The sequence below is a fragment of the Stenella coeruleoalba genome (genome assembly GCF_951394435.1).
Source record: "Stenella coeruleoalba genome assembly, chromosome: 1".
NCBI lineage: Eukaryota > Metazoa > Chordata > Mammalia > Artiodactyla > Delphinidae > Stenella > Stenella coeruleoalba.
The window spans coordinates 189,254,269-189,277,894 of NC_137169.1; the positions used below are offsets into that span (position 1 = coordinate 189,254,269).

At 45.9% G+C, this 23,626-nt stretch overlaps 2 protein-coding genes across 6 annotated transcripts in view; one reads left to right on the top strand and one right to left on the bottom strand.

Moving 5' to 3' along the window:
• MAEL (maelstrom spermatogenic transposon silencer) overlaps positions 1 to 21,813 on the bottom strand; it is a 134,989-nt gene extending 113,176 nt beyond the window's left edge. Inside the window, exon 1 of the mRNA XM_079918383.1 lies at positions 21,698 to 21,813. The gene's annotated coding sequence lies outside the window, so the exon portion shown is untranslated. The remainder of the gene's footprint in view (positions 1 to 21,697) is intronic.
• The window catches only part of ILDR2 (immunoglobulin like domain containing receptor 2), a 61,933-nt gene that overhangs the window by 31,613 nt on the left and 6,694 nt on the right, over positions 1 to 23,626 (top strand). The window contains exons 4-9 of one of the 5 annotated variants that reach the window (XM_079918342.1): positions 3,527 to 3,583; positions 6,331 to 6,477; positions 7,586 to 7,762; positions 15,916 to 16,029; positions 20,382 to 20,598; positions 21,729 to 22,401. In XM_079918342.1, the coding sequence (XP_079774468.1) occupies positions 3,527 to 3,583; positions 6,331 to 6,477; positions 7,586 to 7,762; positions 15,916 to 16,029; positions 20,382 to 20,598; positions 21,729 to 22,401 (1,385 nt within the window). The remainder of the gene's footprint in view (positions 1 to 3,526; positions 3,584 to 6,330; positions 6,478 to 7,585; positions 7,763 to 15,915; positions 16,030 to 20,381; positions 20,599 to 21,728; positions 22,402 to 23,626) is intronic. The other 4 variants (XM_079918340.1, XM_079918343.1, XM_079918341.1 and 1 more) reach the window with 4 other exon arrangements.

Genomic DNA, 23,626 nt, shown 5'->3' on the forward strand with positions numbered 1-23,626 from the left:
GTGCCCCAGAAATAAGGGCTAACAATTTGGTGTGTCATACTGTTGCTTTCAGATTTTAATTTGAACATAGGTGCCTAGAGCTTATATTCACTAACATTCTGTGTGCAGTAGTGTCAGAACACCATCATGATGTCGTTCTCAACAGCAGGTGGGGAAATCTAGCTTTTGTGTTTTGTCCATCATAATTGTATCTGTGTATGTATACCCCGCAGTGTTTGTAAGCACATGACCTCTGGGTTCTATACAGTCCCAAAACATATTTTGTATGGCTTGTCCAGTGATTTTTTAAAATCTGTGAATCAGTTGCCAACATTTGAAAATCAGGATATTTCACATAAAAATCTGGGGTCTGGCTAATCTTGAAAAATAGGAAGATTTGCAACCCTGAAGACACTTTTCTGCGAGGCAACAATTGGCTAGAGGTGCGTAGAAGCAGCCCCTACAGACACAATATGCCATTTGCCACACGCCCAGCTGCTCCCAGGTGTATTACATTTGACCAGCTGCACTTGTTTGCATTATCTACTGGTCCGTATAAATATATGGAATTGAGTTTGCAACTCTGATCACTGAGTATCAGATTTGAGAACTGAAAACGTTATGGATAGGGTGACCATCTAAATAATTGTCCAAATTAGAACCCTTTGGAATTAAAAGGGGTGCTATTAATAATTACACCAGGACAACAGGCATAAACCAGGACTGTCCCAGACAAACCAAGATGTATGGTCTCCCTATTTATGGATCTCTTCATTCAACCGCTTCATTTGACTCATGAGAAAATTGAGTCCTAGAAAGAGGAAGTAATCTGTCCGTAGTGGTCACCAAGTAAACTGATGTCAAAGCTGCTTTCAGTACCCTGACTCCCAGCCAGTCTACTGCTTACTCCAATAGAATATGCTCTATATAATATGTGTGAGTACCATATCCTCCTTGAATGTATGGATTTTTTTATAGTTAATTATTATCACATAGCTAATTTCCTGTGAGAAATTATATGCAAATCGATAGTTTATATCATCAATAACATTTCTGTTATGAATGTAATTAATGATTTGGGCTACAGCACATATAGGGATGTTTAAAACAGTGGTAGGCTTGAGAACTAGAGAGTAAATACAATAAAAGTGTCTCATTTTACTATATACAGTAAGATATATTTAGAAGTACTAATCTGTCCATATTAAAAAAAACACCATTAAGTAAGCGTTTGATAACTGCTTTGCTAAAAGCACAGTATATTGACTTTTTTTAAAAATATTGACTTCTTGATCATTGGCTGTTGGCTGTAATTAATACTAATTATGCCTTTAAGAGATGTCCAAGATCCCAAATCCTTGACCACCTGTCTATTGCCTTGTTGAACTTCCAAGAGATATTTGTACAGAGAACATTCCATGTGAGACCAACACACGCTCTTAATCACTTGCTTGGACTTTGGCCCCAAATCCCTGTCTGGTCGCCTATCCTAGGAAAATGGACTAGACCACGTGTGAGCCTTGGGGAGCCTCCTAGCCTTTCATGTTGGCTTAGGCCAAAGGCTAGCCCATCTCTCCTTCAAGATGCCCTTTTCCAATGACCTACTTGGCTCCCACTTGACTTTCCAAGAGACCTTGCAAGCACCAAACCACTCTTACCGTGTCAGCTGCACAAGATGGAAGACAGAAAGAAGGAAACCCTTCTTGCCAAAACCTAAAACAGAGCTAACTTCAGGACTTCCCTGGCGGTCCAGTGGTTAAGACTACGAGCTTCTACTGCAGGGGGCCCGGGTTTGATCCCTGGTTGGGAAACTAAGATCCCACATGCTGCATGGCGTGGCCAAAAAAATAACTAAATAAAAAATAAAACAGAGTTAACCTAGTGGCCCACTCCATGCTTTCTTTTCCTTGGAATGTACTCTGGTACTGATAACTTTTCAAATGTGGGACCGTGACCCATGCAGGAGACATGACTGGGACACATTTTACCACACTGGCCTTGTATAGTTGAGGAGAGCCAAGAAAAATAAAGTGAGCAGAGAGCCCTTTTACCTGACTCCCTAACACCTTGCCCCTGCTGCAGCATCCTCTCCTAGCGCCTCGGAAGAACTTCTTTTTCTTTGACTTTTGTCAGAGCTGCTTTTCTATGGGGTGATTTGATAGAGGAGAGGATCAGTGACCAACTATGACCTTTAGACTCAAAATATAAACCACACACATGGGTAACTTTTTCTCTAATGCACCTCAACAAACTTCAACAGGAAAAGTTTTCTAATGAACCAAAGAGACCAGACCCCTAGAGATGTGTTTTCTAATAGTGATGTGTGGCTACAGAGCCTTTGAAGTATTAATATTTTGGCTACATTGGTACAAGTAAAAATATTATGAAGGTAATTTCATCTTTTTTTAAAAAAAAAAACTATTTTAATGTGATTACTAGAAAAGCTAAAATTACTGGTCGCTCACATTATATTTCTACTGGACAGAGCTGTGCTAGAAGCGTATGTCATGCCCATAAGTGAAGTAAGATTCGGTTGCAGGCTTAGGAACCATAGTGACCTTTTGCCATCACAAGCCTCAAAGGAAGCGAGTTTGCTAGCTGTTTCCTAGTGCAACTTGTTTCTTAGCGAGGCTGCACTGTGATAGAGAGAACCTGGTACAGGGCAGAAGTCCTATTACAGCCTTTATATTTACGTGGATATGAGAACGTGGTGGAAGCATTCAGCACTTCTTTCTATATAAACCGGGCTAGTTTTTAAAAGGACTAACCTCCTCCCCAACCTCTTCCAGTGTGTTGTTTCGTGCACAGCTCTTTGCTTCTCAGAGCCCCGAGGGGCACCTGTTCTGACACCAGCCCTTAAGCTTCTGTGCCATATCACGCAGAAGGCACTTGGGTCCATACCATGCCAGCTGTGGGTGCCGTATGGAAAAGCCATACCATATACATATGTACAGAGTATTTCTGAAGCCAGAAGGAGTGTCGAAGAGCGTATAACTGATCTAGCTTTATCATTTCCTTGCCTTTGAAAACTTTAATCATTGAAATATCTTTAGGCTATAAATAGAATCATGTAGGGAGATAATTCTGAGTTAAAACCAAATATGTACTTTTGTTTTTATATGGACATGGGACTGTGTATGGATGTACGAAAATGTAGGTTGAACGTTTGGATACAGACGGGTTTGACTTTCCAATAATATACGTGGAGTAGGATGTATAAATGAATGGAGATGGTATATGTCAGTCTGCTCAAGCAGGTTTTTTTCATATTTGAAGCAGAGATTTCCTCCTTCTATAATAGTTGGAGAGAAATGTCTGTTTCTGCTTCTGCCTGGTTTAGGTGCAGAGTTCTTAGATGGCTGCCAAAGATTGATGGAGAAGCTCATTCTCTTGACTGAGCCCAGCCTTGGTGACGTGCATCTCAGAACACAGACAGCATGGATCAATGGCCCCATGTAGGGATGGTGCTAACTGGAGCTAGGCTTCAGGCTGTGTTTTTCCTTTGGAGTAACCTCTTTACTTCTTCTTTTCCTTCCACTTCTTTTAGGCAGGACAGGGCTGCTTGCTGATCTCTTGCCCAGTTTTGCTGTGGAGATTATGCCAGGTATTCAGTCATTTAACTCTGTATTTGCTTAATTTGCTATCCCTCCATCTGTCTTGCTTCTGCATTAGTTACTAATTGCTCCTTTAATTTATTTGTACATTTGTCTATATATGTCTGTGGTATTCTCCAGGATGAAATTAAGCCCATTGGAAGAGCCTTCAAATTGTATTTCTCCTGTTACTAGGCCCTAAAAGAATAATGGTAATTAAAAATAGGCTGAGATGGGGACCCAGTCCTTCAGTGTCAGGTATGCAGGCCTTTTCGCAATCTCAGTATCTCAGCTGCACCCAGATAGCTATAAGTATCCTTAACGGAGTGGTTATTAATCGGCATTCCTTATTCCCTAAGTTTTATGTTTACCCATTCATTAGTGTACAACCATGTTACTCTGAATTGCCTTTTATAACTTTATCAAAACATTTTTTCAAACCTTATGAAAGCTATGCACCCCTCCTCCCTTGAAAAGTACACATTTAGAGATCTACATTGCTTTGTATACAATTTCAGGGGCTGCTTGGCCCCCTAAGTCCCTGGGGTCCATGGACCCTATCTCAAGGACACCTGCACCGAATGTACACCTCTTTTTATGTAGCTTCTGTTGGACATACCAGCTAGGCAAGCCAACATCAGTTTGATGCTGCACTATAGCCCATCGTGGAAGGAGGATTAGAGAGAAACAAGAATGAACTATGGGAGAGGACATAACCAAAGGCAGGGAATAGGAAAGGATATGATTCAGCCTTGCTTTGGAGAGCTTCTGCCAAAGGGTTAAGAGCTGCTTAATAACTGAGAGCAAAAGAGAGAAACAAGATAATCCTGGCGATTGGTTTTGACTTGATTCAGGTTTTAAGGAGCATGCAGAGTCTTCACAGTTGAGCTTCACTAATTATTCTTCCGTGAATTCTCCTGATCCTTTCCCATGAGCTGGCCAACCCAAATACAGACATTCTTTTCACCGATGTCGATCCCAAGGACGCAAATAGATATTTCTTGGTGATCCGCCTTATCCAGAGTTCCATCAATTTGTACACATTTGCTCATCACAAAAAAAACACTGTTACACTGCATTGCTTCATACTAGATGTTATATCCCACAGTCCCAAGGAAAAGTTACTGTATTTTTCATATCTGGTCCTGGTCTCCCGAATTTCTCTCCCTTTTGACTCCAAGAATCCTTTCATGGATAACATTCTTTGTTTCTCCAAGGGAACCTGCCAGTCTTTTATCCTTGACTGCCTGACCCAAGTTGTAGCCACCATACCACACCTCTCATCTAATCCTCAGGGCCCATATCTATCTCAGGCCGCATTGTGTTATTATGTCAGTGCTAAGGCACAGGCCAAAGCCCTCATCTATCTACTGTCCTCAGCAAAAATGTTCTCCAGAACATTCTAGCTGGGTACAAGGCCTTCTCACTTCCTGAATAGAGGGTGACCTGGTTATTTTGAATGTATTTCTGATGGGTGAGTGAGGAGGACCATTCAGGAAACGTAAGTTGTTTGTTTCCTCCCTGAGGAAATTATGTTCTAGACAAAGGTCAAATAACTTTATCATGATCACAAAACCCTTTATATAACCAAAATAGCATATTCGCAAGCTCCAACTGAATGTTCCATTTCACTGAAGGAATATTTAATAACTAAAATTCAAACAAAACAATGTGTACTTGAAGTTGATTGCAAAGGGATTTTTGGTAGATGGTTTTCAATCAAAATGAATTGCTTTAATCTTTTGCTTTGAAAGGAAATCATGGCTCATTCCAGTCCTTCCCAGGCCCCCCCCACCCCGCCCCCGCAGTGGGACATTGGATCCTATAGCCAAGTCCCAAAAGCATGACATCAGGTCACTCCAGGGCCACAGTCATTTTTAACTAAGCCAGATGGATTGGTTTCCTTTCTCTTAATCTCTTGGATGGGCAAATGAATTAAATTCACGTTCAGCCTCTGGCAGAGCAGTGAAAATAGCAGACGTTAACAAACATGGTCAGATATACACGTGAGAGCCTTCCCAGTCATCCCAGTCCTGAGCCACTTTAGTCCGTGGTCATGCTGGCTGTGTAGCGCGGTCAGCTGGAGTGTGATCAAACCATTCTTGGGGAACAGGGACAGGATCTTCTCTTCGGAGCCTAAGTCTCTAGTTTTCTTTAGCAAAGGGTTTTGATCTCAGCACTGATGCTGAGTACAGGAAAGATGTTAAGAGGCATTCAGTAGGGAAAACAGATGAATACACAAGGGACATGGACCACCTAAATATGTTCTGATTTAGACCATCTAGACACAGAGAACTTTTTCTCAGGACTTAACACTTTTAGGGACAAGATTAACTTGGCTACAAAACATACGAATTCACAGAACCCACCATTTAATAGCTCAGGAAGCAAAGCTCCCCTCTACCTAGCCAGGAATCTCTGCTCTTGTCCCATAGGTGTTCTTACACTACAGTTGGTAAGGTAAGCCCTTTTTCCAGGAAGGGGCCCTGAACCTCCCGCATCACTTTGTACTGGTCATTATGTGTGCTCAGTATGACCCCGGTAACCTTCCTTGCTGTCCACGCCCCAGCCCTGGGAGGGTCTGCACTTCTCACTCTCAGAGTTCCTCCTTAGTCTGCGGGCTCCGTGCCCTGTTATGAGATACTGTCTTCCCCCAGGTCCCTCCCACTCACTCATCTCACAGGGAGGCACTGGTGAGAGGGGGCCTGTCCCGGCGGGGGGCCGCCTCGAGTGTGGGTTTCTCTGTGCGTCCTTCCAGAGTGGGTGTTTGTTGGCCTGGTGACCCTGGGAGTCTTCCTCTTCTTCGTCCTGGTGGGGATCTGCTGGTGCCAGTGCTGTCCTCACAGCTGCTGTTGCTACATCCGCTGCCCATGTTGCCCAGATTCCTGCTGCTGCCCGCAGGCCTGTGAGTAGAGTGATGAGTGTGGAGATGTAGAGTGATCAAAAGAAATGTCACCTCGCCATCAGACAGCTATGTGCCCTGAGCGCCTTCTCCACCGCCTCTCCTTCCACCCCAAAAGCGATCGTTCCAGACTCTCCTCTGCTGGGAGCCCCCAGCTTCCTGAGATGACCATTCTTGTTTGCCTTCTCACCTACAGGCACCTCTCCATGCTTCTGATTTACACCTATCACCCCTGCATTTGGAATCCTCACTGACACTATTGCTGAAAGGAAGGGCAGGTTCAGGATGGTGAGGTTGCGGGGTAAGGCTTTTGCCCTCTCCTCGGGCATCCAAACTAGAGAAAACCTTCTCTGATCATGCCTCGTGCGTGCAGAGAACTCCTCCTTTTTACCAACAGCGTGTGCAAACCACAGCCTTTGGGTCCCATCCAGACACAGATGAGTTGTATTTACTCCTATGACAAAATGGTCCACAAAGGAACTAGTGCTCCTTTGGGCATTCACAATTTTACCTCCCTGGCCAAGCCCGTATAGGCAGTAAGTTTGGCACCCTGCCATAAACATCTTGAAGGAGAGAGACACAATGTATATCTTTCATATCCTTAGGAACACAGCAGTTTCCACGCGAGGAGTCAGATTGTCTGCTCTGCTTTTGAGCTCACAGAGCGGGGCCGTGTGTCAGCACATAGCTGGCTTTGCCTCTCTAGAAGAGGTTGGGAGCCTCCTGGAAGCAGCTCTGGGCAACCCAGTGCTAGGCCTCCTCCAGAGGGGCTGAGGCAGCCTACAGCAACATGGTTAAGAGTGGGCTGCTGCTGTCACAGGGGAGGCTGCTGTGACAGCTCCCAGCACTGCTTAATTACTCAGTTGCCAGGTACTACTAAACACTGTAATTCCTTATGTCATCGCTGGAGGAGTCCAAGAGAGTGGGGGAGAGGGGTTCCGATGAATCAATTCAGGACTAGTAGAACACACACACACACTCACACACACACGCACACACGCCCGCGCATACATCCAGGAGCTCCCTTAAGCACACCCTCAGGAATTTTTGGTGTGAGGGTTGTGGAGGGTGGGATGATGTAATCTCTCTTGCTCTTCATCTCCCTCCACAGTGTATGAAGCAGGGAAAGCAGCAAAGGCCGGGTACCCTCCCTCTGTCTCCGGTGTCCCCGGCCCTTACTCCATCCCCTCTGTCCCCTTGGGAGGAGCCCCCGCATCTGGCGTGCTGATGGACAAGCCGCATCCACCTCCCCTGGCACCAAGTGACTCCACTGGAGGAAGCCACAGTGGTAAATCTAGTTCCCGACTGCCCTGCCCCATGCTCCTGTCTGGCTTCCACTCTGGTTCCTTGCTGCTGAGAACCATCTGTTCAGTGACGCTTCTTTGGACAATGATTATCTCCATTCTGGAAACGGGAGCCTGCCAGCTTTGTCAGATATCTCCTGGAATGCGTGCCAGGCTTTCCAAGGGCTGCAGGACATAGCTGCCCCTTGCTTTCTTCCCAGGCTCCTCAATAACTAAAATTATAAGAAAAAGAGGCAAGGTGTACCCCTTGCATGTTGATCATTCAATTAATAAATAGTTATCTCTTCCCTACCTAGTGCTCAGGACTCTACCAGGTACTGTGAGGAACACTCAGACGTGTAGGACAAGGTTTGTCTAACAAGCAGTGTGGCCCAGCCAGGGAAAGAAAATGGACCTTTAGTGGGACAGTTAGATGCTAAAGCGTATGGTACTGGCAGTTCGAAGGAGAAAGAGCTGGGATGGTTACAAAGTCTTCAGGGAAGAGGGGAGATTAGAGATGGGCCTAGAGGAATGAGAAGGATTAGGAAAGCAGAGACACACAGGCCAGCATGGTGGAAGCCCGGAGCTAAAAGAACACAGTGTGTGTATTTGACAGTGTCTAGCTTGTCTGTCTGACTGCAAGACAGTGGAAGAATATGGTGGAGCCAGATTAGGGAGGGCCTTGAAACCCCTCCCAGAAGAGCTGGGGCTTGGTGCCATAGCAAATGAGATCCACTGCAGGCAGGTTCCTGAGTGGAGAGGTGACATGTTGACAAAGCACGTGGTAAGTAGGAGAGAGTAGAATCAGAGACCTTGAGCTGAGGTGTGACTGAAGTGGGACATGTGAGTGTCTGGATTATGATGGAGACAACGGGCGTTGAAATGAGTGGACGAATCTGAGAGATGCTTTGAAAGAGCAAGCAGTTAGATGTTCGGAGGCTTCAAAATGAGCCCAGTTGTCTAGTGGTGCCTATCCTAGACAGAAATGAGGTAACTGGTAAGGAGAGTTTATTTGGATGAAGATTAGCCCCACTGAGGGCATGATGGATTCGAGGTTATAGGCAGGGGTAGAGGAGTACAGAGACATTAAAATGTAGCCTACTGGAGGCATCTGAACAGGACTACAGAGTAGTAAAGGTTAGAACTGTGTATGTTTAGGAGGTGATTTTTAAATCCCTAGGTGTGAATGAGCCGCTAGGGTTGATGAAACAGACATTTCTCCCCTGGAGGTATCTGGACAGCCTTCAGTGGGGAGCAGGGAAGAATGTCTAGTCCATTTAATGAACTGTCAATGCTCCACCCTGGAAGGAGTGGATATCCTCAGTGAGTAATTGGTATTTGTGTTTTTTCTCTCTCAGGAACTATTAGCAGGATTCTGATGTCTGAGACTGGGAATGAGTCACAGACTGAGAAGTAAAAGTTAATGATCAAGGACACACAGGGTATTAGAGAGATAAATACAATACAGTCCATTTCCCCAAAGGATGGAGTGGGCAAAAGAGGCATTAATAGGACTTGTCTCATGCTCTGTTTGCAGCTTGCCTTTCCCCCCCAATCTTCTGTCTCCTTCCTTCCCATCAGAACCCTTTCCCTCTTACTTTTTATTGAATGGATTCTCATAATAAAATGACTCTTATTCATAGAATGGCAAATACTTCTTCTCTCCTGTCTTCAGCCTGTTTCCAGTTCCTGCTTTTGCATATGCAGTTCAGGCATTTGGGCTCCATCCTGCGATACTAAGCAACTGCAATTAGAAGTGGCTTAAAAAATAGAAAAAAAAATTATTTCACATAGCAGGAAATTCCAAGGTAAGGTGGTTCTGGGCTTGGTTAATGGAACAGTTCAGGTGGCATCACTGTAGGACCTAGTTCTTTCCGTCTTCTGTTCTGGCATCCCGAGTGCATCCTCTGTCCTCCCGGGCTGGCTCCCCTCCAGATTCCATAACGACTGCCAGCGTCCCAGATGCTAAATGCATTCAGAGACGGAAAAGTTATGCTCCTTCCTTGTGCTCCTTTTCTCAAGAGTGAGGAAAACTTTTCCAGAAGCCTCTTCCCCTTCCAGCAGACTTCTCCATGTCATTTTATTGGCAAGAATTGTGTCCTGTCTCCATTCCTAAACCAGATTGGCTTGGACCAACCAAGACTCATCTCTTAGGCCACAACACCTATTCACCTTGGAAATGAACAAAGTCAGGATTCTGTCAGCAGGGGAAAAGGGGAGAATGCACAACCAGCGCCGGCCAAGCTAGTCTGGCTCATGTTATCATTTTCTGGCTCGTCGAGTCAGGAGTGAGTTCTTCATGATCCTCACTGGGCACATTTCTGTACTCATGGTACCGTGGCCAGAATTACTGATGGCATTTGGCTATTTCTCCTTTAAGAAAAGTGGCTTAAGCCACTGTTCCATATAGATTGTCCTTTAAAGAATGTCACAAGTGTTAAGAGATGCTGATTTATAAAGATGTAAATTTAGCCTATTTTTTATTTTTATGCTACTTCAATTTTAGGGTAATCATCTAGCAACAGTAATTTTTCAGATTACATTTGTACACAATACTCTTTTGAACACTCCGTGTAGTTGAAAAGACATCTTTGATGAGCTACCTATAGTATAGCCAGTTAGTTACCGAATGGGCAAGAGGTAAGAGGCACCCTGATTCCTTCTCCCATTCTTCATAGCGGCTACCTGCTATGTGTGTTTGTTACCTGTGTTACAAAAAAAGATGACTGTCTCCTCCTGTCCTGCTCTGGGGCCATCCCCTTCAGCTTTGTCAAGGTTCTCTCTTTGCTGAATCTCCATACCCCACCCCATTCCCACCTCACGTCTTTAGCCTTTCCTTCCTATCAGCGTTCAGAACACACTCGGATCTCTCCTTTCCTTCCTATCAGCGTTCAGAACACACTCGGATCTCTCCCATTAAAATACAACAATTTGCAAAAACCCTATAGTCCTCTGATGCTACTTCCCTATCCACGTTATCCTCTTCACAGCCAAGCTCCTTGATAGAGTTTTGAATCTTTAATGTCTCCATTTCCTCTCCTCAACTAACTTCTGTCTTGCTATTGCTTTCACCACTCTAAAGACCAGCGCTTGCCAAGATCGCCTTATTGCTAACTCGAATGGATGCTTCTCAAAGCTTGCCCCCTTGACTTCTCAAAAGCACTTACCACCCCTGACAACGCACTCATATTTCTTTGCCCTCCTCAACACTGTACTTTGGAGTTTTTCCTACCGTTTTCACTATATGCTGGCTGTTCTTTCTCTGCACATCCCCCAGATGCTGGTGCTCCTGTTTGTGCAAGGTCCTCTCCCTGGGGAATCGTATCTAGTCCATGGCGTCAGTCATCATCTATATGCTGATGACTGCCAGTCTTTATCTCCATCCTCTCTCCTGTTCCTCAGTCCCATATATCCACCTGCCTTCTGAACATACCCACCTTAATGTACTACAGGCATTTCCAGCTCAACATCTATCTAGGAAATGGAATTAATCTGCTGTTTCGCAACCTCAAACCAACTCCTACGTTTCTTATTTTCGGTGGATGGCACCGTTATCTACTTAGTAGCCCAAACCGGAAGCAGGGGCTTGATCCTTATCTCTTCCTCTCCCTCACTCCTCTCATCCAACTGGTCACCAAGTCCTTCAGATTGGACCTCAAAATAACCTTGAATTGGTCCATCTCTACTCAACTATCCTAGTCATTGCCACCATCATCTCCCACCTTGATTAATGCAATTATCTTTTCCCTTGCTTGAATCCATTTTATTTTCACATCTACCTGGTCTCCACTCATCCTTCTTGCAAAAGAATTGAATAGGCAAGTAGGGTTCTGAAATGTCATTTTTCAAACTAATAAGGATGTGTGTCTATATATATGCCTACTGTATGTATACAGAGAATATGCAAATTTTAAGCATCACTTCTCCCACAACTGAGCTGCTGTCACCCTGGGGGTGGAATCTGGCAGCTGTTCCATTATCCATAAACAGCCTTCCTTAGCTTATTAAGATAGGACGGGAAGAACAAGGCTATATCCATGGATATCTGCCTTACAGACTTCTTTTGCAAGTTTTACAAATCGGATTTGGCTTTAAAGGGGAAATTAGCTGAAAAATAGTTGAGCCTTAATTGGGTCAGAAGTATCAACTCAAATCTTTTAACAATAAGAATTTTTGACATTATAGCTTGGCATCAAAATGAATATCCCAATAGTCCCTCTCCAGTAAAAATCAAAGTTGGCAAGGCTAATAAATTAGAGGAGCTGAAGTATGAAAATCCACACCAACCAAAGGACTTGGACCAGACTGAACTTCAAAAGAGAAATAAATCACCCATCGACCCTAAACTGAAATATCACCAGGAAAAAAGTCATTTTCCAAAAAATGCTGGTCTTTGGCCAATAACGTAGTACATTTCTTATTAAAATATCACCACACATCAGAGAGTTCTCTGATCTTCAGACAAATTACAGATAAAAATCGGCTTGACACCATTCTATTTGTTTTCAAATCAAGAAAACTTTAATGAATGCGTACAAATCTCTCAAGGAGTTTATGGTCCAGCAGAGTGGTTTCTGGGGGCTTGTGAATGGAAATCAAATGAGTGACAAATAGAAAGGAGCCTATGATAAGACTGTTCTCTGATGCCAGCTCAGAGAAGGAAAAGTCTCATCTGCTTGCAGGGATCAAGAAGGGTTTTCTGTGCTCCTGAGCATATACGTGACACAGAGCCAGGTTCTACCACGATGAGAGAATTAGTTATAGCGTGCCACCCATGGAATATACAGCTTTCAATTAAAAGAGGAAAACCAACGCCTCTTAAAGGGAGAAGTGCCTAGCTTTTTTAGCTACTGAAACCAAACGGATGATGCCTCTAAAGTCTAAACATCAGTACTCTGCCTCTGTCCTTTTTGACAAAGTAGAGGGATTAAGATTTCTGAACTCATGAGCTGGTGTGACTTAGCAATCAAAGCTGAAAGGATCTAGTACAGTGGTGTCTCTTTACAATGCCAGTACTGAAAGGCGAAGCTGCCATTGTCATTTGAGGCTGTGAAGAGTTACTGTAACTTTGCAGGGGCATGATAACGTATGCATACATGATCAAATCTGTCTCGTAATGAGGAGTGCAATTTGTTATAATGACACAGAAAGCAATCTAAGCGCCGGTCCAAGTTGCAGTTAAGGGAGCAGTTTCCAGCTGTTGCTCAGGATGGCAGCCATCTCTCATTGCCAGGGGACAGTTGGTACATTGTTTCCTATAGCAATACTCTTCCCCCCTTTATCTCAGTATTACTGAATGTTTGCCATACAGTGCTTCACATATTAAGAACACCTAGATAAAGCCACAGCTGCAGGTAGAGTAGACCCTTCCCTAATGCCTATAAACATGCTCATTTTCTTTACTAAAAAATAATCATCAACAAAACAACAAAACTTACCTAAACCTTGCTGCTCCCTCAAGCTACCATTCAAGCCTTCCCCTTCCTGGTGAAAATTCTCCAACAAACCCATCACATGGCCTTTTCTGCCTTACTTGTAATTCTCTGTAATATAGTTTTTATTCCTGATTTTCATTCATTCATTCATTCATACAAACACATGTGTTTTGAGTGTCTGCAATGTGTCAGGTTCTATGCTAGGTGCTCAGGATGCAGAGAGAAACAGAGAGAATTTGTCCTTGACCTCAGGAAGTTTACAATCTAGACAGGGAAACTACTGAAAATACTGTTTCTAAGAAAGCATTAACCCTACCCCCAGCCCCAGGCTGGCACCAAGTCAGCTCAAGCAAACATTTAAGTGCATACTGTGTATAGATCACCATCCTGGGCTTTACGCTGAGCTAGAATGATAAGCAGTCTTTTCCCTCAAGAATCTTTGGGAAGATTAGACATTTATACAAATCATTTGAAACCAATGAGAATATATTAAGGGCCATGATGAAAGTTCAAAGTAAATGATTTGTAAGTTAGGAGTGGGATAGAGAGAGAAGGGAGAGAACTTTTCTAGCTAGAGAAAAAGAAAGCATTTTGGATGAGGTGTCATCTGAGCTGCCCCTAATAATTACAGAGAACTCAAAGTGCGCCACTGATTTGGTCTTGGTTGTCTCCTTTCTTTTTTCTTTTTCTTTTTGGTTTATATATTTGTCTTTCCCCTATGAGATTATTTAAAAGGTGAAAAGTATTAGCTGTATCTTACAGACATGAAAACTGAGTCCTGGATAGGTCACCACTTATTTGAGGTCCCTCAGTAAATCCAGTGGCATGCCTACAAGATGCCCAGTTCCCCATTTCCCAGCCCTGTGTTTCATCCATCAGACATAACTGCCTCAGAACAGACATAGCAGTTCCGTGGGATAATTGCATTTTAAGTGAACTGTCTGTACTATGTAAACACCTCTGCAGAGATGGAAGAGTGTGTAGCTTGATAAATAAAATCATTTCTGCTAATAATTGCTTCTGCATACGGATCATGGATCTAACCTCCGGGAGAAGGTGTACTAAAAAGCGTGTGCTGAGATTCATTAATTTTTTTTTAAGTAATTCCACAATTGGAGCTGAATGTGGACTGCCCATCCTGTTCTCATATAGAAAACCAGTGCACCTGCAAATGGATGTGTGGGCGTCTTCCCAATCTTCAATGCCAGGGCTGTGATTAGAGTCTGTGGAAGATATTTTAATCTTCCACGTACATGCTTGTGTGGGGGGCTCTGTCCACAGCCGGGGTAACATGACCAGAGTACAGAAAGCAGGATTTTCTCCAGAGGTGCATGCAGTCGTATGGTTTCTTTATGGTATTTGCCCTACTCTGGGAACAGAGAATATTGGAGGCGGGTCATTTGCTTCCATCCCACTGTACAGTCCTGATGGGCTGTCAGGTAGGATCGTGCCTCAGATGACACTGCCTATGGCACACCTAAGAGCATTTTCTACTCTGGGCTCTTCCTTTTTGTCTTCCTCTCCTATCTCTCCATACTGTCTCTGCTCCTAGACTCCAGAGAGGCAAGATGCCCAGTATGGTTGGGCTTCAGTCAGACTACATGGTTCCGGTCCCAGAACTACCACTTATTCCTGAGCAAGTTATAAAACCTCTCTGAACCAAAGTGTCCTCAACCATGAAATGTGGCTACTAACAGTTAACTTCCTTACGTAGTTGTGAGGAATCAATGTCCACGTAGAGCATTTAGCACAGGACCTAGCACATTTCAGTGCCCAGTTAAGTGTTGTCTATTACCCTTATTGTTCTGTCCCCATCCCATTCCTTTCACTCTTTCTTGTTTTCTCTTTCTCTTATCTGTGAAGATTGGACCTGCCCGTGTCTGATCACCCTTGGGGCTGGTATTGGACTCGACTGATAAGTGACATGGGGCTTCAACAGCCTTTGCCCCTGACAATATGAGTGATGGGAATGTAGGAGATGGTATTATCTCTCATGCTTTGGTTTTGTTTTTTATTAAGCCCTGAAAAGAACACCTGCCTGTAACCACATAGCAGCAGGTTGAATTAATCATGTCAAAAATATGGTAATCCCTTTCCTAAGAGGAAAATGCTAAAGAAATAATAATGGAACCATAATAGTAATCCATGTATTTTGCATTTTATTTTGTACTAATATGTATAAAGCCTACAATCTAATATTAGCTCTTATGCATCACCTTGTTATGGAATTTTTGCACAATCTCCCAAGCAACTAGAGGCTTTTAGGCCACCTGTGTCAAGGTCCCTGACGTTTGGGTATCTGTTTTAAAGCTACATGTGCTTCCACCAGGTGAAGGTATGAACCTCAGACTGTAGAGTGATCTGCGGCCCTAGTCTAGAGAGTGGTCTTTTTGTAGTGTGAGTGTACTCCCCCAAACTTTGAGAAGATGAGCTTTAAGTAGAGCTATAAGAGGTCAGGAGGTAGGAAGCAGAGGTTAACAAATGACTAAAAATATACTGTAATAGAATTTTGTTGTTGACCTGCCGATCCTCCATTCTAATGGAACCATCTGATAAAGGGGATCTGAAGTATGGTTCCATATATACAACTACAGGTTACGATTTCTGGGTGATTTCAAAAAGAGTTGTTATTAGTGGGACCCATGTTTTCTACTTGGTAAAATAAATGGAAGCTGTCTTCTCCTGATTTTTTTCACCTCACCTTCTTGTCTGTTTCTCAACAGTTCGCAAAGGTTACCGGATCCAAGCTGACAAAGAGAGAGACTCCATGAAGGTCCTATACTATGTCGAGAAGGAGCTGGCTCAGTTTGATCCAGCCAGAAGGATGAGAGGCAGATGTGAGCATCTGTTAGTTTTACGTGATCTGTGCATCGTGCTAAAGGGGATTTGGGGGTGACCATACGTGGGCAGGCCTGAGCTTTCAGGGTCAGAACTAGTAGGGGTGCTGGTGATACCACCCTAAAGAAAGTAGCTTTGAGTACATAGAGGAAAGAAAAAAGGGATTCTGGTATGAAAAATAGAGCAATCACAGGGAACTATATTCAGTATCCTGTAATAAACCATAATAGAATTTAAAAAAAAAGAAGAGCAATCATATACCATCTTGGTTCCTATCGTGTCTCTCCATGGGGCAGTCAGTACTGCTGGGGCCGTGCAATCCTGGGGTTGGAAATATTTTATTAAAACAGCCTTTCCCTACTACTCCCTTTAAAATATATTCAAAATAATGACCTAGGATGTAGAAGCTTGAGTATCAGTTTTTTCCAACATGAAAGGCCCTAGCATTGAACGACAGTCCAGCTGCCCGACTTGCCGTTATCAGTGAAAGTGAAAGAGCAAGTCTGCCAAAGAAATGCAGTTAAGTCAGAAAGAGAAAGACAAATACTGTATGCTAACACATACATATGGAATTTAAGAAAAAAAAAGGTCATGAAGAACCTAGGGATAAGACAGGAATAAAGACACAGACCTACTAGAGAATGGACTTGAGGATATGGAGAGGGGGAAGGGTGAGCTGTGACAAAGCGAGAGAGAGACATGGACATATATACACTACCAAACGTAAGGTAGATAGCTAGTGGGAAGCAGCCGCATAGCACAGGGAGATCAGCTCGGTGCTTTGTGACCACCTAGAGGGGTGGGATAGGGAGGGTGGGAGGGAGGGAGACACAAGAGGGAAGAGATATGGGGACATAAGTATATGTATAGCTGATTCACTTTGTTATAAAGCAGAAACTAACACACCATTGTAAAGCAATTATACTCCAATAAAGATGAAAAAAAGAAAGAAAGAAAGAAAGAAATCTCGTAAAAAAGAGGCCTACATTCCTTTGAGATGCCCAGCAGCAGAGGCTGAGGGGCCAGCAAAGAGGCTGCCCCTCTTGTCCAAAGAACGTTTTAATTACTGAGTCTGTAGGTGTCAGGGCCCCAACCCTTAACTCACCCACAGCCCTGGGAGACTTTGCAGCTGACACAGCTGATTCTTGATTTGGATTCCAAATTACCATCTGTCATGAGAGGCATCACAGGGCAGGTCTGACACGGACAGGCTAATGATCAGAGGGTGCTGGCAGGCCTGGGAGTGAGGTCACTACGTTTCTCTCTTTGAACCCTCCTCGCCTTGGAATCCACGAGAGACTTGATGGCATTGTTGGGGAAACAGTCCCAGACTAGAGGAGCTTTATTCAGATTAAAGACAACATATTCCTCCCAGTTTGCAATTCTAATTTCATCCTGTCTGAGTTGCATCCATTGCTGCCTCCACCCACCACACTGGTTATAAAAAGACCATCTCCAGATTGGAATGTCAGGAATGCAGATGTCACTGCACTTTGACAAGCTAGTTGTAACAGTGTTGTCATGGATCTCTGTAAGGGGACAGAGACAGAGATAGTCAGAGATCAAGGAGAAAGGGCCCATGGAGGAAATCTGTGAATCTCACACACACAGAGAAAAAGTGAAAAACGGAGGTTGAAAATAAAGGGTGGATCCCAGTTTAGGTGATGTCTTCTGTCTGCCTGGATTAAAGTGGTCTCCAAGGGCTGGCTGGCCATAAGGTAATGACCAAGGAATCTTAGAGTCCAAGGGATGGCCTGGGTTGACAGATGAGGAAACAGAAGCCGAGAGGGTTGAAGCGATAGAATCAGGACTAGAACCCAGCTCTTCTGATTCCCGTCCTGTGCCCTTTTGTTAAACTAGACACTTTGGAGCCAACTGTGGAATGTGCCATAGCTGCAGCGGCAGTTTCTAGTCAAAGACCACAGACTTCTAACTCATAGGACTTTAGGATGTTGGAGCCGGAAGAGACTGAGGCTGTCGAATCTACCTCCCTCATTTTACGGAAGAGGCAAGGGAGGCAGAGGGGGAAAGTAACCAGTGCCAGAGCTCAGTGTCGGGGCCAGAACTGGAGCCCAGCACTCCTGAACCTGCAGGTTGACATTACCATAACTGCAGAGAGATGAAGTAGGAATCTAGTTCTCTTTAGTTTGAGAGGTTCTGTTCCTGAAGAGCAAAGTAAACCCCGGGGTGGATCACGGACATAGGACACTCTTGAAGATCTCATCGTAAAATGAGTCTCATAGTTTCAGGTGCGGCAAGGGAGTAATAGATTCTGTAAGAAATAGGAGTTTCAGGGTCAGGCCCATGAATTTCCCAGCCAGGGTGATCCTCATTCGCCTGCCCCTTGTAAATAGGGGGTTGCTCTTAGGATATTTCAGTCTGGAATCAGCAAACTACGTCTCCCAGGGCACATATGTTCCACCTCCTGTTTTTGCAAGTAAATTTTCTTGGAACACAGCCATGCCAATCCACTTCTGTATTACTTATGACTCCTTTCATGTTGCAATGGCAGAGTTGAATAGTTGTGACAGTATGGCTTGCAAAGCCTACAATATTTACTATCTGGCCCTTTACAGAAAAAGTTTGCCTATCCTGCTCTAGAGTTCCATTATTAGGTGTCTGTGAAGTGGGGTATGTTGATGTTCATGTTCACTGTGGCCGAAATTTTAGAGCAGCATACAGCCTGGACTGTCCGTCATATGAATGGTGAAACAGAGCTAGCCCTGAGTATCTGGAGAAGTGAAAACTGTCCATTATTCCCTGAAGTTTAAGGAAAGGTCTGAATAAATAATGTCATTTTTCAAGAAGCACACTCGGTGCATTTTAAAGCTCTCTTCTGTATGGTTCCCGGGAGATTGGAGTTCGCTGGGATCATGAGAAAAGAAAGGTTCTAGATTTGATTAATCACTAGGATCTGAGTTGTTTTCCTTTAAAATAGGCACGGACTAGTCCATTCTCCTTACGGGGCAGAAAAGGCTTATAATTAGATTATAATTCAAAACCAGCTGATCACATGACCAAACTGAACGGCATTCCTGGTCAGCCTTGTGTCCTGGTAAAACAGGACAAGGAGGCTGTGTTTATGCTGTGGGGGGAGACCCTCCCTTCCCTTCATGGGTGGGAACCAGCAAAAATTCTCTGCTCCTCTAAGGACCATTGGGGATATAGGGAGGAGACGAGGTAGAGGGGAAACTGAGACACACATCTGTGCTTCCCACATCTGATCTCGGTTTACCTGTTGCTCAGCAGCCGGGCCCTACACCTTATAAATGTTGATTTTGATAACAGTTTGAAGTTCAAAGGATTTTTGGAAAACAAATGGATTCAGTTACATTACAAATAGATTCGCTAGATTTATTTTTTAAGTAATGTGAAATTCAACCCATTTCAAAGTTTCATAAATAAATAGTTTCTTTGTTCTTTTGTTTTCTTTCCAGACCGTGACTCTGGTCCTTATTCACAAGTGCTTTTGTGAAAAGCTACTTAGGCCACCCTAGGAAATGAGCAGGCTGTGACCATCCCCTCCCTCTTTACATTTTTGGGCTAGGACCAGAGTATAAGCGGAGGCCCAGAAGCCCTAAGTGCAGCCCAACCTTCCCCTTTTCTTCCCGCACCTCCAAACAGCTGTCCTGGCCACCCATGGCCCCATACTCTTTGGGGAGTGGAAGAGGTCTACTCAGGCCCTGGAAATGGACTTGGTATTGTTTGGGGAAGATAGTCCAGGTTCCTGGATGAACATCCAGAGGGGGGGGGGGGGGATGGCCACTAGGTGTGTACACCCCCTTGGCCCTGTGGACTCCTCGCTCTGTGGGGAGGGGCACAACTGCAGGAAGCTGGAATGGGGTGCCTCTAAAGCGGAGCTGTAGCACTGACTCTGAAGGCCCCACCCTGGGACTCAGCCAACAGTAGGGAAGATCCTGTGGTCTGTGGCTTCTCTCTCTTTTTGCCCCTTTTGCCTCATGCCTGGGATCATCATGGCTCATCACTGAATTAAACAACAAGAAGAAAAATATTTGAGCAAGGATGCTGATGTACTAGGAGGAGACCAGCTGTAGAGAGCCCAAGTTCTGGGAAGCCTGCCTTAGGTGGAACAATAACAATTGTTTTCCTATTCCAAGAACAGAGCATGTAGGAAGCCTCCCTCTCTGTAGGCAAGTGGGCTTCCAGCTGGAGCCAGTTCCTGCTGAGCTAAGAATACAAATACCACTAGCTCAGGTCTACAACCCACCCTGGACAGGATTGAGGCCCTCGGGTGGGAGTTTCCCAAAGCCTCTAGTCTCAGCCGTTAACCGAGTTCCCATTCTGTTCTATGGGTAGGAAGCTCTGTCATGCCTGGTTTTTGTCCCTGCAGATAACAACACCATCTCGGAACTCAGCTCCCTGCATGAGGAAGACAGCAGTTTCCGCCAGTCTTACCATCAGATGCGAAGCAAACAGTTCCCTGTGTCTGGGGACTTGGAAAGCAATCCTGACTACTGGTCAGGTGTCATGCGAGGCAGCAGCGGGCCAAGCCGGGGGCCCTCGGCCATGGAGTATAACAAAGAGGATCTGGAGAGCTTCAGGCACAGGTGAAGGTGGCTGTGGCCGGGCAGCGCTGGTGCTGGGCGTGAGGGGGCAGGAGCTGGGAGGCAGGGTGCACGTGAGGCTGCTGTGATCCAGCAGCATCTCTGTCTGCCCTTCTAGGTTATTCTGCCACGTCTCTCTGTGGGCTGTTGAACATCCCTTTCCCACATTTATTAAGCAAGGGAACACTTGGGACACCATGAGCAGAAGTAATCACTCAAGGCTCCTTGAAGAGGGTACTCTAGACCCCTTAATGAACCTTGTTAACATTTCTCTGCTCTTCTCACGTTTTATCCTATAACCTCTAAAAAACCCCACCCATCACCTCCATCATTTTTGATCATTTGTTTTGTGAAAGGTCAAGTGCCAAACGTGTTATACTGTTGCATTTGAGTCTCCTAATTCTAAAAGGGAGGTACTATTAATGTCCCCATTTTAAGTTGGGGAAACTGAAACTTACAAATGCTAAGGAACTTACCCTGGGTCACATGGCCAATGAATGTGGGGCGGCCAAGTTGTCTGTCCAGTTTTGTGTAGCCAGTGCCCACCGGACAGCACCTTCCCCACTCACCTAACCTGTATCTGGGGGGGCAGTAGATACTATTGCTTTTCTCTCAAAGTACCAACTGCAGGCTCCCTCTTGCCTGCCGCCCCAAGAGGTAACTTGGCCTCGGCTCTGAGGAAGGGAAAGGCCTCTGTTTGTCACCAAATATCACAGGGACTCCGTGGGCCACTGCTGTGTGTACTGCAGGCCCACATCACCCACGCTGGCTTTGAGGGTGTGAGGAGTGAGTCAGGAGGCTGTCAACTAGAGGTCACATCGTAATGGCCAAAAGAAGGCCCAACGTGTGTTTCAGCACCGTGTAGATCACGAAGTATTTTTATCCACACAACCCCATCTTGATCCTTAACACTAACACTCGAGATGGGCATGGCCGCCTTGAGCTTGTTGTTTGTTGATTCTGAGGCGTGAGAGACGCCCGAGGTGATTCATCCAGCCAGGAGCGGAGCCGTGGTTCGAACCTCGGTCTCCTGACAGAGGCCCCAGACACGACAGGGGCCCTTAGGTCCCCGCTCAAGCTCCCTGCCTCGCGCACGGCTTACCTGGACTGACCAGCGCCTCCTCTGCCCGCAGCCAGCAGCGCTCCAAATCCGAGATGCTGTCGCGGAAGAACTTCGCCACCGGGGTACCGGCCGTCTCCATGGACGAGCTGGCGGCCTTCGCTGACTCCTACGGCCCGCGGTCCCGCAGGGCGGACGGCAACAACCACGAGGCCCGGGGCGGGAGCCGCTTCGAGCGCTCAGAGGCGCGGGCGCACGGGGGCTTCTACCAGGACGGCTCGCTGGAAGAGTACTACGGACAGCGGAGCCGCAGCCGGGAGCCCCTGACCGACGCGGACCGCGGCTGGTCCTACAGCCCCCCGCGCCGGCGGCCGCCCGACGACGCACACCTGCCCCGCCTGGTGAGCCGCACGCCGGGCGCCGTGCCCAAGTACGACCACTCGTTCCGGGGCGCCGGGGTGGAGCGGCAGGCGCTGCCTGAGGGCGCCAGCCGCGGCGGCAGCCTCGAGACGCCGTCCAAGCTGAGCGCGCAGCTCGGCCCGCGCAGCGCCTCCTACTACGCCTGGTCGCCGCCGTCCACCTACAAGGAGGGAACGCCGCAGGGCGAAGAGGAGGACGCGCCCGACGACGCGCTGCCTCCCTACAGCGAGCGCGAGCTCAGCCGGGGCCCGTCCTACCGCGGCCGTGACCTGCCCTACCACAGCAACTCGGAGAAGAGGAGGAAGAAGGAACCCGCCAAGAAGACGGTGAGGCCCGGGCAGCCTCCACGGGGTCTGGGCGGGGAGCCAGCGTGCACTATCGCTGTCCAGGAGCCGCGGGGCTGGGGAGGAGGGAGAGCTGAGAAGGAGGGCCCTGCCCCAGACGCCGAGTGGGGCCCAGGTGGAGGGAGCGGGGCCTCCTGCTTGGGGAACGCAGGTGTCAGGCTGGTTTGTCCCGCGCTTCCCTTTATCCAGGACCAGGTGAAGTAAGTGAGTGTTGGCCCCTGGAGCATTGAAAAAAGGCAGAAGTAGCAGGTGCGTAGGTGTAGAGTATTCGAGAGCATTAATGACGAGCTTTAAGAAGCATTTAACATCAGGGTTTCGAGGGCTCATTACTACCACAGGCCTTTAGGTGGGCTTCTGAGGTCTGCGTGCAGACGATCTATGCTCTATGCATGCTTATGTGTGCCTTCCTCTCCATCCCTTATCCCTTTTAGGGTGAGGGTTTGTAACTTGCATCAAATGCCCCAAAGAGTCCACATTCCCGAGGTTAGTAGCCATCGGTGTTCATGAAGGACAGCTCACTTTTTTTTCCTTTGATGTTTTATTGAGTGTAAACTGTCCTATGCCCAGTATATGTGAAAGAAGTCTTTCAGTCCCTGCCCAGCTAATTGTCTCTTCTGTAAGTGGCCTTATTTAGACTTTGTTTTCTTTCTAAACGCCAAGAGCAGCTCGTTCCATCCCTCAGCCCCCAAATGTGACCTCAGAGGTTGTTGGGGGACAATCACAGATGTGGGTTCCCAAGGTGCCTTTGTACCCCAGAGGCCACTCTCCAAGCCTGGATGCTTCTGCCCCCTCCTCAGTTACCCCGCCTCTCCCGCCATTTTGTTTTTCATGATTCCAAGCTGCACATTTTCTTTAGTGTGTAGTATGGGGAGAGAACATGAACAGAAAAAGGTTCTGGCATGATTATTAACCCCTCCAAAACAAAAACTGTGATGACCAAAGTACTGTGAGTAGGGAAGGAACTTTCAGGTGATATCAGGTTTATGGTACACCACCTGCACTACCTGTTGTGGAACAGTAAACATTGCAGTTATCCTTAAAGGGGTGAGAAGTTACTCTGTGGCCGTGGGACTAAGTTTCATGAGATGTATGTTGGCTTCAGCACCAGTTAAGGCTTAGGGACGGTAGTCACAAGCCTAATGAAATGCCCTAAAAGTCAGGGTGTGCCAGGCTCTGAACAGGTGTGGACTCTGCCCAGGGAACCATC